The following is a 16,931-nucleotide window of genomic DNA, read 5'->3' on the forward strand; positions in this document are numbered from 1 at the left end:
TGCTAGAATCTAACCCGAAGACTAAACTAGAGAGTAGAGACTATCGGCGCATTATAGCACGGAAGCCATGCCCCTAAAGAACGCGATGCCAGAATCGATCGATCCAAACCGTCTCACATGCTACGGCTTACCGATCCGAAACCAATACCCTACGCGCCCTACACACCGGCAGCCACGGGACAACCCTGGGTTGCAAGCAGCTTGCTGAAATCGATCGCATACGCGGACTCGGGTAACAGTAAAGCCGTACGCCAAAGCAGGGACGATGGCGGCGACAAAGGCGGAGACGTACTCGAACAAGGGCTAGCCGCAGGCACATGAGTACTATCAGACCGAGAGATCGATCCGGAGATGCATTCAAACCCAGAAAACTGCAACGATGACAGGCTGAACGGAGGGGCTGGAAAGCGCAGGCAAAGGGATGACGGACAACGTGCTGTCAAAAACACTCCACGATCACCTGCGAAAGACGCTTAGTTCCGCCGGACGACAGAATCTTTCAAAGCAGAACTCACACTCAACGACTTCGAGCTACTCTTCTGTATCCTCTTCGTCCCCCTTTGGCATTTTACGGGGCTGCTTTCCTGCGACCGGTTTCCTCCTCTTTCTTGCAAACGTATCTCCAATTCCCAGCCCTTGTTCGAGGTTCGACATTCTCAGCGGTCCAAAGTCTCTGCTATCCCTTACTGTCGGGTGGCTTGCCAGATACGCATCGATATCGGCCCTCAGTGTAGCTAGATCTGGCCGATGCTCTTGCTCCCAATTCATGCAGCGCGCAACCAACGACCTCAGCTCTTCCGAGTATTTACTCAGTGCTGGAAACCCCGAGCCTTCGAACGGTTTCGCCCCGGGCTCGTCTAGTCGCCCATGATCCGCTTCGCCAATGTTCACGTTCTGCGGCATGTCATCCGAGTAATGCAGTTCGCGCTGCGGACCAGCGACAGAACGATTGGCAATCATGTACCAGATTGCTGCTCCGATGCTCCAGGTATCCGTCTTCTCATTCAAAGGTGTCAAGTCAGGCGGAGTACCTCGTACAAGTTGTTGCTCCTGGTGCGGTCAGTACGATTTGCTCGTGACATCTGCATGCGGAGCAATTTTGACTTACGGGAGGGTACTTGTAACTGATATGGCCAAGCACATACTCCTGAGGGTTGTCTGTAGGTCTTACTGTAGCGTCACCCTGCTCCAGATCATACATGGCCATACCAAAGTCGCTCAAGACACAGTTTGGATAAGCATCGTCAACCGCTGGCTCCAAGAAGATGTTGCTCAACGAGATATCGAGATGCGTGATTGGTAGCCAAGCTGACTCCGCTGTCGCAGGATCTTTCGATCCCGTTTGGAGTACCAGGCATGCATCAACAAGCTGCGACAGAACATGCCAGACCAAGCTCTCTGGTACGACTTTGAGATGCTCAGTTTTATCCGTCGCTTGTCCTCTTTTCCATCGGTTAAAGTGCTCTTTCAATCCCTGGAATAAATCGCCACCTTCGCAGAAGTCCAGGTACAATTTGAAGCGGCGCTGCTGCATCATCAATCTGTATCCTAAATGCCTCAACAAGTTATCATAGCCCGAGGTATCAGCGCCAGCAGCGGGTCGATTCGCATCAATACGCTCATGTATGCGAATTTCGCGCGGGAGATGATCTCTCCAATACGCCGGATCCCGCCATTTCCAGTTATGAGGGCGCACTTCTTTAACGACCATTCTGGCCGTCACAATATCGTTTTCGTCTACTGCGCACCACAGACCTGCGCATCCAAAAGTACCCGCACCTAGGAACTTCCCGCCTATCCACCTTCTTCCGTCGCCATATGGATCATGGGTATCATCCATCCATTTCTCACCGTTCTCGGGCTCTTCTTTAGACTTGATGACTTTTATGGTCATGCCTAAAGTCGCGTCATCTGGCTCCGCGTCCCACGGCTTAGGTGGCCAGAAGTCGAATGGGTATCGGTTCACCGGCCGTGGCGGCGGCACTGTAACAGCATGAACAGGCGCTACAACAGGGCCAGCAATGACCGCAGCGGGCGGTGGCACAGTCATCGCAAGCGCTCCGGATCCCGCCGGAGCATTCACCCACGCTGGCTCTGTTCCTCCCAACCCATTACGATACGGCGGCATACTCTTATTTGCGCGCGCGAACGTGACGTCGCTCGCATTGAATGGGTTATCTGGTATGGGGTTTGGTGTCGGTAGACCAAATAATTATCGTCGTCCGATTCGCGCGTTGTAGTAATCGCGGATGATTCGACTACCATACCATAGCGTGTTGAGCGTGTTGTTTTGCTCGGCGCGGCTCCATGTGATGGTCGAGGCATTGGTGGGGAAGTAGACTTCGCAGTCGCGTTTGAAGTAGGGGAGATCGGACTTATAGGGTGGTGACTTCTGTGGCATTGGTGGATGTGCTAGAACAACTTGTCATTCGATTCATTCCCCAAAAGGCTATATCGGCAATGTGCGTTCAGGTCTACAACGGCCGAACAAAGAGATGCAAACTTCCTGTTGCGGCACTTATGCCGACGCCGGGAGATGGCTGATGCGGAAGGACAAAGACATGGATACAAGCACGTATTTACAGATAGATTAGTGCATATTGTGAAGCCGTTGCCATAGCGTTGGGCGTGTACTGATTTCAAAGTCGCGCATCGATCTGCCAAGACTAAAGCCGTGTCTAATTCATAGGTTGCCCAATCGCGAATTCCAAATCCCGAACGACCTCTAGCGACTCCATATTCCGATCATTCGCAACATCCGGGTGCGTCGTAAGGAAATCGTCGATCCTATTCCTCATCTCCAACAACGTCGGCCGTTCACTCGATTGCCATGCCAGACACTCGAACGCCAATCGCTTCAGATCCTCGCTGTAACGTTTGAAAGTAGGAAAGAAATACATGTCATTCCATGGGTCATCCTCTGGGTCGACGATGGTTCTCAGGTCGCCGGCGAAAGGTACAGTTGCGTTAAATTTCTCGACAAAGCGATATGGCCCTTGGCCGAGAGAGGGGAAGAAACCATTGCTGAGTAATGAGTAAAGTACTGCACCACTAGGGTTGTAGTTAGTAAGATTCGAACGGGTATTCTATGGTGGTGTACGTACATCTGCCATACATCTGTCTTTTCGTCTAGGGGTACTACCCCACCGCTTTTTGCTGCGTCGTTGACTACAGACTGGTGTTCCTGCATCTAATTAACTTTGTAAAAACATACGGATTGTAGCCTTGTTACTCACAGGCGCAAATCGTTCGTCTTTCATTTCCCTGACATACTCATATGGGTTGTCAGTTGCAGGAGCACCCATGTCCGTAAACGAGAGGCCGAAGTCTGCCAAGACGAATGTTGGGTACTGGGCCGATTAGCGCACACGATCTCCAACGTATCCTGCGGAGGTTGTTCACAGACCTCATTCTCGTTCTCCTCAGCTGCTGGCTTGATGAAGATGTTGTCAAGTCTTATATCGCAGTGTTTGATCGGTTTCCACTCAGGTGTGGTGTTCTGCACACCTCCAATACTGACCTGGCCGAAATGCAGGATCTGACACGCTTGAACGAGCGAGCTAGCAATTCTCCAGATAAGGCCTTCGGATATCTTCTCACACAATCCCGCCTCGCCGGGCACCGCTTCTGAGTCACGGTAGCAACCGAACTCCTCATCCCAGTCATGATCAAGCCCTGGTTCCTCGCCTTGGGTATAGAATGTCTTCATTCTGGTGCAGTGCTTTTCTAAAGCATGCCAAAGATTGCCGCCTTCGTAGTAGTCGAAGAAGATGCGATAACGCCGCTGGGTCATCATCAAGCGGTAACCATGATGTCTGACCAGAGTTTCATGATCAGAACCAGCGGGCTCATCGTCGCTATCAGATACCACGCGGCCGTTGTCGACTAGCTGGTGCATGTGGATCTCGCACGGCAACTGATCTCGCCAAAAGCAAAGGTCACGCCATTGGATCTTGTCAGGCCTCGCTTCCTTGATAACTATCCGCTGTTCTTTGTCAGCACGCTCTCTCAAACCCGAGTAATGATCCTATGCCTGAAGTCACATACCCTTGATATGTTACCTTGGGCATCACTTTGACACCACAATCCCGCACAGCCAGAGGCCCCAGCGCCGAGAAACCTCTTGTTCTCCCAGTTTTGCTCATCTTGAATTGGCCAAAAGAATGGCTTTGTAGCCATCCAGTCTGCTCTAGGGCTCTCCTCAAACACGTCATCCTTGATGGCCTCGATCGTAATTTCCGGACCGATAGAAGCGTCTTCTGGATCTGCGTGCCACGGCCTGTTGGGCCAAAAACTGCAAGGGTAGGGTTGAACTGGAGGAGCTGCCGGATGAGCTACCGGATGAGCTACCAGAGGAGCTGCAATGATAGGAGGCGCAGCACCAGGTAGCTGCCTAGTTGCCCTTGCTAAATTTACATCGTTTTGGGTCCATGGTGCGGCTGGCACCTGATGTTGTTGTTGCATAGGATACTTAAACTTCTTCCCAACTTTACGGAGGAAGAAGTTTTGAATGACCATGTCTCCATGCCACAAGGTTTGAGCGGTCAATCTCACATCGTCTGACAGAGTAAGCTACCATCTCAGCATGCCTATCTTTGAAGGCTTACCTCTTGACCATCCTGGTCGGTTAGTCCGACACCATGTCTCGAAAGTCCTCTTAAAGTAAGGTTGCCCGGTTTTGTACGGTGGTCCTTTCGTCATGATGACGTGTAAGGTGTTCTAAGACTTCTGAAGCTATGAGGTAGTCCAGAAGTGGCTTTGTAGGGTGCATCTAGCTATTGAGAGTTCGCATTTTGAATCTCCATCAGCTTCTATACAGTTTCCCATATCTATGGAATCAAACATGAGCCTTCGGCACATGTTGCGCTGTACCTGCTTTGTGTATGTCTTCTGCCGTTGGGGTCAATGATGAGTAACAAAGGAACAAACCAACAAAGGCCAACGTGAGGCTGCGTGCAGACATCAAGCCCACAAAGGATACCGACTATCTACTCAATCATTGCTTCACGGTTTTACCCGCTGTTTACCTCATGTGGCCTCTGGCTTTGTTCACGTTCTAAACACATACGATGGAGGATCGTAGATGAGTATTGTTGATCTCCTTTCGGATGAGCGTTAAACTGTCTGCATATCCTCAAAGAAGCCGAGATGCAGTAGCAATGGCCGGAGTACTAGGGTGGCGTTGGCTGAGTTATGTGGCGATGTTGGACGGATGCGCATAGTGGTGTTTGATTCAAGCTTGTGTAGTCGGCCTTTTCCACCACATCCCTACACCACTCGGGTGAAATATCTATGTCCAGACACCCTGAGTATTTCGTGCATATCAGGCACGCTGTGATCCAAAAGTACAGTGCCTAATATGGATATTGACTAGTCTCTATGCTTTGGCCTAGATGTTGATGTGCATCTTAGGTCGGCCCAGCCATGATGTTGTTCATTCCGTTGGCCCGTAACCAAGGCAGTATCGCGCGGATTTGCATAAAGGTGACTGTCTCGCGGAGAGGATATCGATCGCATACGCCATTTTGTGTAGCGGCTTCGGTTGGGTATCGCGCATCGAGACGGTGGGGATTTGGATATCTCGCGGTGTGCCGGAGGTTATTCGTGGGCCTGTTGCGCTATGGTGTTAAGATTAGGACAGTAGACCAATGTTGCATTACCATGAACGACAAGGTAGAAGATCTCTAACCCAGTAGGGTAGCGCGTACGGAACATTATCAGGTCAGATGTTGTAGTACGTTGCGCGTTTGACGTATGGGGCTGCTGCTGTCGGCTGACCAGCCTGTCCAAAATATAACATATGGCATCGTGTGGCATACGACTGCGGCTTCGTCGTTTCAAGAGTGCGTAATCTCTCGAGGTTCCGTGTTAGGCGCGCCACGCAGACTGCTACGGCGTGTGCATAACATTTCGCGTGATTTGGAGCGTCGCGTCCGCAAGAAGCCGGCGGAAGACTAGCAGACCAACTATGTGTTGCATCTCCGGAGGGTAGCGTATCGCAAGAGCAGAGAGTATTAGCTGAGATATTACAATGTGTACACAGCTGCGTGAGGTGTGAAAGGCGGGCTTGGTGCTGGGACCTCGAGAAGAACGCGCCGCGACGCGTGACGCCGTTGAGCCCCACCAACGCCAGTCAATCTTGGCATCCACGGCATCATCACCTTCTTTGTCGTTTACGGGTACCATCTACCACACCACTTACATCATTTGCACACACTGCCACAATTCGTCGCTCATCCCCTCATTTGTGTAGCCTCGTCATAGGCTCTACGTGACTCTATAACTCATGTCAACGCTCGATGCGCGTTTAGGCATCGTCGCGTCTCCATCTCTCTCGCAACGGGACACTTGCCGTCACCCTTCGACAGCTTCAACACTAGGTGATTGTCAGGAACACACGACGTGAGCCTTTCGTCAAGTTATTCGTAGACGCTACATGAAGTCAACGGCTATACGTTCGTACACAACCATGCCAGCAAGTTCGCATAATACCGCACATGCAGCACATCGATCTCGAACCTGGGGTTAACGTCGTAAAGGCACTCTTACCTAAGTATATTCCGTATGCCATAGATGGAAAAGCGCTCGCGGTTCATGTTTAACATCACAAAGACACGGTATCCCTAGGACCTTGCGCTTGCATCACAATGACCAACTTGGAACACCGTTTGAGATTGGATCTATGCAAGAGTCTTACTCGTGTTGGTACAGTAGCTTCATGTTTGACGTTCCCTCTTCGTCCTGCTCATCAATCTCAATAACCTCATTTCTGGTGTCCACAAAATCATGATCTCGGTCACTTCTTTTGTGCACTTTCCCCCTCGTCCTTTGTATCTTTTCCCTTGACCTTAGGTCTCAATATCGCCTTGACCATCTTGGGTTTATCTTCTCCATCGCCTGCATCTTTCTTCACCGGCTTGGCCGTAAACGTCAATGAGCTTTGGGCCTCCGATCCTGCAGTCTGGCCGCTCTCCCCACCTCCTGCTCCTTTTGCGTAGGAAGCTTCGGCGTCGTCGCTCGGCGCCTTTGGGCGATAGGCTTTTGGTCCTTTGCGAAGATGATAACTTCCGTCTTGCTCTTCTGTGGTCAATGGCTTTTTGCTGGGATCGCGGTAACTGTTTGGTTGCGAAGACATTTTTGTGTGCTTGAGGGGCTGTATGTATATTGTATACAAGTTGTTCGGGCGGCGAGGAGTATAAAGCTGATAGTGTCTTGTGGCTACCGCTAGATACAGCTTTCAATGATCGATGTATCGATGTGAATTGATGTAGAGGCTTGATATGGAGGGAGAGCAGCCTTGAAACATCAATTTATACTGCATCATGACTCCTCGAATGCGTATGACTGTTGCGACATAGTCACAGCACGTTGAAGTCGTGCTCTGGCAACCTCCGAATGTTGTCACAACTCGAGTCCTCGAGCTTAGGGCCAATGGTCAGCCGTATTTGATGACGTTCTTCCAAAGGAACCATCGCACCGCTTCGGATCTCCTACGTTATAAACTGGACATAATGATTTATTTTGTTGGTGGATTAAGAGATGCCTGTGTACTTTTAGACTGAGGTAATGTGAGGCTTGGACTGTAACTGCCAACGTGAAGTCTCGCTAGTATGAAGAAGGTCCTTGATACAGTAGATATAGTGCACGCGTGTACCTTTTATATTGTACTGTGACCCTTCGTGTAACCATTGTCAGTGGCATGCCGCCCAAATTGTGGCTGGTACGCTACAGTCATAACCCGGGAGGACGTGTGAATCAACATCACTGGGCTCAAGTTGTGATCTTTGGGCCCTTAAGCGGGGTTGAAGTCTATGACTTTAGCTCAATCTTCAGCCGATCCAATAGCTACCCTGAGTCAATCAAATTACTGGTAGCTTGACTTGCTCTCCACAGCTAGCATACTGGCGATGGCTGAAACCCACCATATCGCGTGACTGAAACCTGAATGAAAAGTATGATTTCCCGCTCAACCTCGTCGAACGATTAAGCTACAGCCTCCAAGCAAATCGCCGTCCCCCTTATCACATTTTCACAGCCATGGTAGCCTTGCTCATGTTCAGAAGTTCTATAGTCTCACTAATCTTTCAGGAGCCGTGTTGCTCGCATGTCTCGCCAAAGTGAAAGGTAGAGTTATTGTGTACGCAGCTTTCAAGACCGCAGGTTGCAGATGAAGATTTTGCTATCCCTAGCGTCATATAGCTCAAAGGTACCTGACCGGATGCGATAGCGGAGGTTGGGAGGTCGTGGAGCAATGTTTGAAGAATCAGTTTCTCGTAGCTACACACATCGATAACGGCAAGTAAGCCAAAAATGACAAGGCCTACCGATCAAACAGTTCAGCGAACGCGAAATCGTCGACATCTCTCACTGCAAACACCGCAGAACATTGTGTTGAAGGACAAGGATTATGAGCGATAGTCGTGTTCTCCACATCGCTGTTCAGCTATTTGTCGATGCCGCTCCGACATACGCCAGGGTAATGCTCACACTCCCGTAAGCGGGTGGCGTCCTCCGGTGGGTGTGTATCTTCACACGCGGTACATAGCCTGTCGAGAGGCTTGAATTCGTAGATAGTGCCAATCCGAGAGCAGCCCAAGTGCTGGTTGCCTTGACGGGCTTGTGAATGTTGCGCTTGGTCTTGTCGTAACTGCGCTAGCGAGTGAACCGCTGACTGACTCTTGCAGTCATCTCGCTAATGTTGTGTCGGAGATTGAGAAGTGCCTCGCGGGTAATGCGACTGAGAAATCCGCGATCCAGTGTAGGAATACAAGAAAATAGTGCGTGGTACCAGCTGAAAATTGAAAGTCATGATGATTCTGTGGTTGCTAACTTCCCGGTTGCCCTTGTAACCGTGCAGAAAACTATTTGTCCTCCAATAAAACCCGGGACAGTCTCAGGACGTCCTCATGGCTGGCATCGCACGGATAATTTGGACCCTTGCCCCAACAGAAAAAGAAGAGCCATCCAATAATGTAAGACCGTATTGTATAGCGTCCACACAAAATGTGAGCCATCCATACTCGCATTCTCTCAGTCTTTTGCATCCGCTGTACCAAATGGAAAGTCGTTATGAAGGGTACTCTAGTCGAGCCTGTGCACCTTCACAGAAATGAAAGTTCCGTATCTCTTAAACCACCATCAAATATCTCCAGGATGAGCTGGAAGCTTCCTGGGGTGGTGTAAACAGCTCTCAGCATGCGCTGAATTGCCAATCCTGCGAATACCTTGCGCACCGTCATATGGAGCTCGACAAAGGTAACAGAATTGGAATTTGCATCTACGACGACCTGGTCAAGTCAGTATCAGTTGAGAGGCAGTGGACAAGGATGAAACTTACAAGTCATATGATCGCATCCGTCCGTTTTCTCGATCTGCGCTCCACAGCCCGGACACTCTACTGAAGATCTCCCAACTTCGGCGACACTTGCTTCTTCTTGCTCTCTTCTGATGCGTGCCTGTTCGTCTCGTGCCTCGCGTTCGACTCTTTCGCGCTCAATTCGCTCGGTGTATTGCGTGCATACTTCATTCTCGTGAAACGGTATGACGGGATTGTGGGCAGTGCACATGCGATATCCGCAAGCGGCGCAGCTGAAGATCGGGCCTTCCATCCCAGTATCGTGGATCTGGCCCGATGGGCAGCCTTCAGCGAGACAATAGAGAAAGCTTTTGTCAGCGCTGAGGTAGCTTTGCATCGAGAGCTCGTCGAATCTGTTCACTAATGTAAGCAATGGTGAAACTACGACTTCTGACGAGTGTTTGTGTTAGAAAACTTACCGAGTGAACACATCTCGGGGCGCGTATTTGCGAACGTCTGCATGTGTCACTGCGTTGGTGCAACCACTGGACGGACAAGTGACGTTTTCCGCGCTTGCCATCCGCTGATTCATCCACTGAATCAAGCATTCCTGACAGACATTATCGTCGTGATCGCAGCTTTCAAGGCTTGGAAAGCGTTCTGCCGGGATAAAGTCCGCGCAGGAACTGCACTCCTTCTCATTCGGCTGCTCTGAGAGGGTGGAATTATGAGGCTCGTCCGCACTCTCCTCGACATGTATCTCCCTTTTCTCATCCCCTTTGTCTCTTTTCTCATGTTCGGATGCGAGTGCTTTTAGCATCGCTTCAACTTCCGACCTATACATTGGATCCAGGTCTTCGTATGATGCGATGCTGTTCTGTCGCGGCGATGTCTTTGGAACGAACGTCCTGGGAAACCTGCGGAACCTTGGTCTCGGCTTGGGCACTTCCGCTGGTTTCTTCTTTTGTCTCTTCGCGGATGAATCTGTAGTTGAGTCAATCGTAGATGAGGCTGGCATTAGCAGCCGCTTTCGATTTGACGCTGCCGTCTTCATTTTATCCCGACAGCTTTGGCAGTTCTTCCAGTAGTTCTTCGTGGTCTTCTGCTTGTCTCTGATAGTAAGATCGCTCTTGCAGATGGTACATTTGGGTGGCGGGTCTGGTGCTGCAGTCGGTGTGGAAGGGTCGGCCATGCTGTGCACGATGGAACTTGAGGTGGCCATCGTGTCCATGTATCTGACTTTTCGAACAGACTGTTCTAGGTTCGCTACTCAAGTTCCAGAAAAATCAGGTAGGCTTCCTGGATGCCGAAAGAGAGGGTAGGAAGCACAATAGGTCGTAAGGTACAAAGTTCTTTTTATGGGTCTGCATTTGAGCGCCGGGTGAGTGAGAATGCCATCTGCGCTATCGTACCGAGACCATGTCAGGGTGAGATGATAATGAACGGTGAGAGAGTCGCAATTGGTGCTACTAGAGGCGTTGGAATCGTACGGTGAGCAATTCGTTGCTGATGGCGAAGTTGATAACGCAGGGAGCCAAAATGAATTAGACTGGTAGAGTCCGAACACATGCCATTCCATCATTCGCCAAACCATCTATCAGATGCGCATTGATCACAAATGATGTGACCATGCCCGCATGACTTTCGACTTTCTTAACCGGAATGCATCGCGGGGCAAAGCACCAGAAGGTTCCCACCCGTCGACATGGCGAATCCTTTTCGAGTAGCTCTCCAGCAAGTTGATGAGCAATGCCTCACTCAATGCTTGCTAGAATCACGGTATCGTATCGTGAGCAATCCCTCCCGCATGCTCAATACTCCAACTACCGGTGGACGTCCAGACGCATCATATGATCCCAAGACTGCAACGCCGACCGTATTAAGCGAAAATACAGTCTGAAATGTTATCGAGTTCAGGTTTTCGGAAGTGACGGGCGTAGATGCGTAGACTCTCCTAACTCAAATTGTCGCGCTGCTGCATGCCGATGCACGGATATCTAGCACGCATCGCCGCGTATGGAAGGCGTCGGAAGAACCACACAATCTCATCGTGATGATGATGCTAGATAGCGATGTATTGATGCCGTATCGATAAATGTTGATGCAGAGACAGCATGAAGCGATGATGAGAGATGGTGTTGCAGTAAGCCCTGACGTCACGCGCTAAGAATGGCACTAAGCGCGAAAAAGACGCGCAGCCTCCTCCGCGGGAAGGTTAAGCATTGAACACCATTACAGAACGTAATTTTCGCGGCATCGCTAAGTTCCGTAAATCACCTCCGCAGCGTATCAGATATCATATGTTACTGGTATGTGTATGGCATTAAACAGTTACCAGAGATTTCATTCTAGATCTCATCACGATCTTCATGGCGACGCCAAAGACCTAAGATGCTTGCTAATTACAACATGGGAAATTGCAGAACGGAGAGCTGTGGAGATGCAGAGTGCGAAATCCGAGGCGTAGACATGGGCAGGTTGTTGAGTCTATGTGATGTTGGTATTCCTCTATGTCCTCTGCCGAGCAGACGCATTCGCTTCTCGCAGCTCCTGTGCTGTATTGTTACATATGAAAGGTGATGGACATGCCCATATCTGTCCAATCTCTTCTCTGGCACGGATTCCTAGCAATGTGTCAAGCCACACTTTTCGCCTCGCTTCCTCAAGGCCAATTCCCCTCCCATCCCAGCCCATCACCCTATACCACATCACCACAGTAACCCAGCCCCCACCTCGCGACGTCCCAGCAACGTGATGGCCTGAAACATAAGATTACTGAGACGAGATTCCCCTTCTCCCTCGGCCGCGGTTCACGAGATCACTGAGCTCATGAGCGGCCGTGCAGTGCCGTTCTAGCCGGTCATCCCCTGCGCCTCAGTCTTGGCGTACCCGCTCTGCACCGCCTCTTCACTGTTCCAGCCTCTTGGCTCCTCTTTTCTTGGGCATGCATGCGGGGTGTTATGTTTGTGTCGTTGTACAGGGTGATGAAGGTGTTCATGTAGATAATTGTTTGTATTTTGTTGATGTGGATAGCTCAATCATGTTGTGACGACTTGTTAGGTGTTCGTGGATGTTGCGCCTTCTTGCATGTCTCTTGGTAATCAACCAAGCATTTGTCTGCGCAACTTTCATATTCTGCTGTTACAGAGAGCGTTTCGCGGTCCATGTGTTGTTTCCTGCATTCGTCGAGGCAGGGTGCGGCGGCGAGGTATACGGCACAGCAGTGCGGCGTTCCGACTTGTTTTGTGCAAAAGGTACTCGTCGATTGTGGGCGAAGCGTGTTTGTGAGAGATGATATGAAGCCGTCGGTGGCGTGTGTATATTTCGGTACTAGTTGGTAGAAGAAGATCGGTATGCATAGCAGGATCAGGAGTGTGGGTAGGATCGCTCGGTATCGTGGCGTATATCTGCATTGGGGTCGGGTAGTCGTGTGCATGTCGTTCTGCGAAAAGATATTCTTGTCGCACGCCAACTCTTTCATAACGTCGCGAAGCCTGATAGATAGATCTCAAATGGAGGCTGGATGCCTGTGCCTTTTATACGCAGGTATAGTCGCAGTTCGCTAGTCGTCGTAGTACCACTACTCCAAACACTGGAGAACAAGAAGTCAGTCAAGGAGAGATGTGGGATCTAGCACATTATAAGTCTGACAGCGGCATGACAACCATGCGGCCCATATGTATGACAGAGGCGGCGGTTACTCGGCAGCCACTTCGCGCTCGTCAAGACGGTAAGGCGGCAACGCTAGTGTGCAAGTGTGGCTTAGTGACCAAACTGGTATGCTCCAAGATCACTCGTTGCACGCCTTACCCCAATTGCGCAGAAGAGGAGCCAGCTGGCCAATCGTGTGTAGCTCGTGCAAGCACAACTACGCCTAATCGCACGACGAACACCTCCAAATGAACGTGCAGCTGACTACCTGGTGTGGTTATGCAAGATAAGCGTGAGCTGAAACCGTGCACTGATCGGTCTTGGGCGGAAGCCAGTTCTCACAACGCACAGCCACGACCGCCGGGGCGGTCTTGACCCTGGCATAGCGGGAATAACCTTGGGGGAACAAGCCCGTAATCCGGGGAAGGTTGGGCCCTGGGGGTGTGCAGTCGTGCAGTGTTCGGTGCTGAAGATACGTAGCCCGTCAGCACTACGAACTTGGAGGGAACACACACGGGCCTTCTGTGTAAGCAGCCGATTTCGGCTACCTTTTGCGAAAAGTACTCTGAATGCGTCATAATGGTGGTGAGTAGATCTTGATACATCTGTGCCAAACCTACGCGTTGGTAGAGTTCGGTTCCAATGAGTCGCTAATGTTGCGCGGGAATATGAGTTATGAGCAAGGTCTAGACCCAGTATTTGTGAAAAAGACCGAAGAGAGCATGAGACGCGGGGCCGAGTTCGCAGAAGAGTTGTTGTCCGGAAGAGCAACGCTGATCTCACGATGCGCCCAGAATGGGAAGTTTGCCAGACTGAAAAGCGCCATTGGAATTACGTGTTGGCAACTCTGGCGCATTTACAAGATACGAGTTTGATCAGCGCCGGCTTATGCCCGCTGTACGTTGTCGAGGTCAAATTCTAAGCTCTATCATTTTGAAATTGCGCCATGCATGCCAACCTCGCAGATCGTCTCATAAACAATGGTGAGAGCTACGGCGCTCTGAGAACGGAGATTCTCGGAGCGGCCGCCAAGCTACTCGTAAGAGACTCTAATTCCATGAAATGCTACGGAAGTCAGCATTAAGCCACAACAAGGGATGGCGAGACTTACTACAACATGATTCCGGCGCCAGTGAACATGGCGGCGAATTGCATAAGAGTCTTCCTGAGCTCTTGGCCTTTGTTCGGACCGGTCTCGAGGAGTTCAGGAATAACAGCAACAGTGCCAACATAGAGGAAAGTACCGGCAGTGAATGGTAGTAGCATGTCACCCCACTGCAGACTAGTACCCATGATGCCAGGACCTTGGACGTCAGCAGAGGCGGAGCTGCCTCCAAATTCTTGGACAGCAATGCCAATGCAGGTTCCTAAGAAAGCGCCGACGGCGGTAACGAACTGAGCCCCCATAGCTGCTCGCTTGCTGAAGCCAGACTGTATGAGGAGAGCGAAGTCACCGACCTCGTGAGGGATCTCATGGAAGAATACAGCCACAGTTGTAGTGGCACCGATCGTAGGCGAGGCGTAGAATGAGGAGCTGAGGGCCAGACCGTCGGTGATGTTGTGGGTGAAGTCTGCAATGAGGTTGAGGTAACCACCAAGCTTGACACTGGCGTTAATCTCTTTCTCTGCTGTCTCTACGACAGACGATGTGCCATTTGCGCCAGACTTCCTGGAGCGCACACCATCTTTGGAGCTGCCGACGTCAACGCCTGTTGTCTTCGCGGAAGCCTCAACTTTGTCGTGCGAGTGCCCATGCGAGTGGTCGTGTCCACCCTCGCCTCCCGTCGCAATTCGAAGTCCCTTGTCCATGGCCACGAAGGTGATGAAGCCGACCATGATAGCTACACCCAGCAACAGGTTTTTGTTCGGTTCGACCATGACGAACTTGACCGAATCGTGCTCTTCCTCGCCCAAGAAGATTTCGGGGAGCAGGTGGAAGAGGGTGTCACCCAGCAGTCCGCCTACAGCGAATGCGACCATGACGGAGAGCGAGGAGGGGTCGATGTTGGGCGGACATAGTGCGAGGAGGAAGTTTGGTGGGCCGGAGATGTAGAGCGTCGCTAGCAGGGAATTGACTGCAGGGCTGCCGGGAAATAGAAAGGCGAAGATCTGGGAGGTGAGGGAGGACGTGGTCGGGTTCGAGGCTGCCTTGTGCTGGTTGAGAGCTTGCACAAGGGGACACTCCTAGCTGGGTATCAGTACCGCCATGAGCACGCGACATCAGGGTATCTCGGACGACATCCAATGTCAAAGGAGCGCGCTATCCTTTATACAATCGAGGTGATGGTGAAGGATGTTAAGCGAGACTGGCGAGTGAAAAGCGTACCTGCAATTGCTCTTCGATCTCATGGGCGCTCAGGTTGCCTACTGGCACGCCGGTCTCGCCCTTGACGGCTGCAGCTGCCACGTTCCATCCCAGCACCCCGAGGAAGATTGCCAAGGACAGCAAGGTCCGGTTGCGCCGCGACACCATGATGACGCGTGAATTGGTTGGATGCAATATACAGACCCTGATATTGGGTCGTGGGGTTGATGCTTCAGGGGTCTGTCATCATGGAAGCTGGCCTGCTCGTGGGTACCTAGCCCGCCCGCTATCGATAACGCTAACGGAAAGTTCGCCAAAACTTTTGGAAGTTGCGACCGGCGCCTCTGCAACACCAGAGACAATACACTGATACTCTCGCAATCCTCCACAACAATACAAAATGGGTCGCGAACTCCAGAAGAAGAAGAACCGGTCGTCCATCCCCAAGAAGCGCAAGAATGGACCCTCCAAGAAGAAGATTCTGCAAAACCCCATCATAGCCAAGCACTGGTACGACACATTGCGCCTGCCTCTGCGTTACCGACCAGACTAACACAATCGCAGGAATCAAAAAGAAACGTTATCGCAAAACTATCGCCGTCTCGGTCTGACAGCGCGCCTCAACCACGCAACCGGTGGCACAGAAAAGACGATTGCCCTCCTTGGCCTCAACGATGAGAAATCTTCGCGCGCCGACACCGTCGCCAACAGCACAGCAGACGCCCTCAACATCGTTTCAAAAGCCAAGAAGCCCGAGAACATCGCAATCGAGGAGATCGAAGTCGAGCGCGACCCCGAGACAGGCGCCATTCTCAACGTAACAGGCACACTCGACAAGAAGGACAACCCGTTGAACGACCCTCTCAACGAGATCGAAGATGACAACGAGGAGATGGAGTGGAATGGCTTCTCCATGGTACCAGAGCGACCTGAAGAGGCCGAGAACCCAGTCATCCGGGAACTTGAAGAGGCTGCCATGAACGGCGCGAGGAAGGCGCCCCGCGGACAGAGCCAAAGGGAGCAGGAGTGGGTAGAGCGATTAGTAAACAAGTACGGGGAGGACTACGGAAAGATGGCGAGAGACCGGAAGCTCAACCCCATGCAGCAGACAGCTGCAGACATTAAGAAGAGGGTCGCCAAGTGGCAGAAGGCGCAGAACAAGGCATAGGGTCGCGACCTATGTATGCATAGCAGGTGTTGTGGCGTTTCTGGACACATTTGTCGCACTCAAAATTCGAATACCAAATATCAGTCTCGGCTTTGATCGGACTACGAACGACCATGCTTTCCACCATACAAGGCGTGTTGTGTTGGACAGGTGATGGCTCGTGCTGATCTCCCAGCGGTCACTGGACCCTGAACTGCAACTACCCCACGAGTTCTGGACTTTCACATTTATGCAGCAACATCACGACGCGCACATGGTGGACAATCTCATGTTTGGGTAGACTGATCGCGATCGCGTCTAGGCATACATTGGTCGAAGCCAACGGAATGCGCAACACAGCGGTACACCTAGCGGGCAAAAGAGACCGAGAGGCATCCTCATTCACTCCATCCGGGAGTTACCGTCAACTCAATCGCATAGACTAGACGAGAGAATTTGTCTCAAAAGAACTTTGATAAGATACCGCTCACACAGTTCGGAGATGATTCGTTTTCCCGATTTCATCGGAGAAG

The 16,931-nt window shown here is 51.2% G+C and overlaps 6 protein-coding genes across 6 annotated transcripts; 1 reads left to right on the forward strand and 5 right to left on the reverse strand.

Annotated features, from left to right (window-relative positions):
* Positions 1–531: 531 nt before the first annotated feature.
* Positions 532–2,401, reverse strand: J4E93_002923 (uncharacterized protein; the record flags this gene model as incomplete). Its single annotated transcript, XM_049340864.1, has 3 exons — positions 532–1,050; positions 1,109–2,178; positions 2,263–2,401. 3 exons carry the CDS (start codon positions 2,399–2,401, stop codon positions 532–534), a joined length of 1,728 nt encoding a protein of 575 aa, XP_049201746.1.
* Positions 2,402–2,678: 277 nt separating this feature from the next.
* J4E93_002924 (uncharacterized protein) lies at positions 2,679–4,518 on the reverse strand (the record flags this gene model as incomplete). The annotated part of the gene is made up of 5 exons (XM_049340865.1): positions 2,679–3,051; positions 3,105–3,168; positions 3,215–3,350; positions 3,407–3,985; positions 4,048–4,518. 5 exons carry the CDS (start codon positions 4,516–4,518, stop codon positions 2,679–2,681), a joined length of 1,623 nt encoding a protein of 540 aa, XP_049201747.1.
* Positions 4,519–6,796: 2,278 nt separating this feature from the next.
* J4E93_002925 (uncharacterized protein) lies at positions 6,797–7,135 on the reverse strand (the record flags this gene model as incomplete). Its single annotated transcript, XM_049340866.1, has 1 exon — positions 6,797–7,135. The coding sequence occupies one exon, from the start codon at positions 7,133–7,135 to the stop codon at positions 6,797–6,799; it is 339 nt and encodes a 112-aa protein (XP_049201748.1).
* A 2,996-nt stretch (positions 7,136–10,131) lies between these two features.
* On the reverse strand, positions 10,132–10,487 carry J4E93_002926 (uncharacterized protein; the record flags this gene model as incomplete). The annotated part of the gene is made up of 2 exons (XM_049340867.1): positions 10,132–10,279; positions 10,336–10,487. 2 exons carry the CDS (start codon positions 10,485–10,487, stop codon positions 10,132–10,134), a joined length of 300 nt encoding a protein of 99 aa, XP_049201749.1.
* A 3,569-nt stretch (positions 10,488–14,056) lies between these two features.
* On the reverse strand, positions 14,057–15,419 carry J4E93_002927 (uncharacterized protein; the record flags this gene model as incomplete). Its single annotated transcript, XM_049340868.1, has 2 exons — positions 14,057–15,130; positions 15,273–15,419. 2 exons carry the CDS (start codon positions 15,417–15,419, stop codon positions 14,057–14,059), a joined length of 1,221 nt encoding a protein of 406 aa, XP_049201750.1.
* A 232-nt stretch (positions 15,420–15,651) lies between these two features.
* Positions 15,652–16,419, forward strand: NOP16 (Nucleolar protein 16; the record flags this gene model as incomplete). Its single annotated transcript, XM_049340869.1, has 2 exons — positions 15,652–15,761; positions 15,816–16,419. The coding sequence occupies 2 exons, from the start codon at positions 15,652–15,654 to the stop codon at positions 16,417–16,419; spliced, it is 714 nt and encodes a 237-aa protein (XP_049201751.1).
* Between the last annotated feature and the right edge of the window lie 512 nt (positions 16,420–16,931).

This window comes from Alternaria ventricosa, assembly GCF_023758065.1.
Source record: "Alternaria ventricosa strain BMP 2768 chromosome Unknown scaffold_4, whole genome shotgun sequence".
In the NCBI taxonomy this organism is placed as follows: Eukaryota; Fungi; Ascomycota; class Dothideomycetes; order Pleosporales; family Pleosporaceae; genus Alternaria; species Alternaria ventricosa.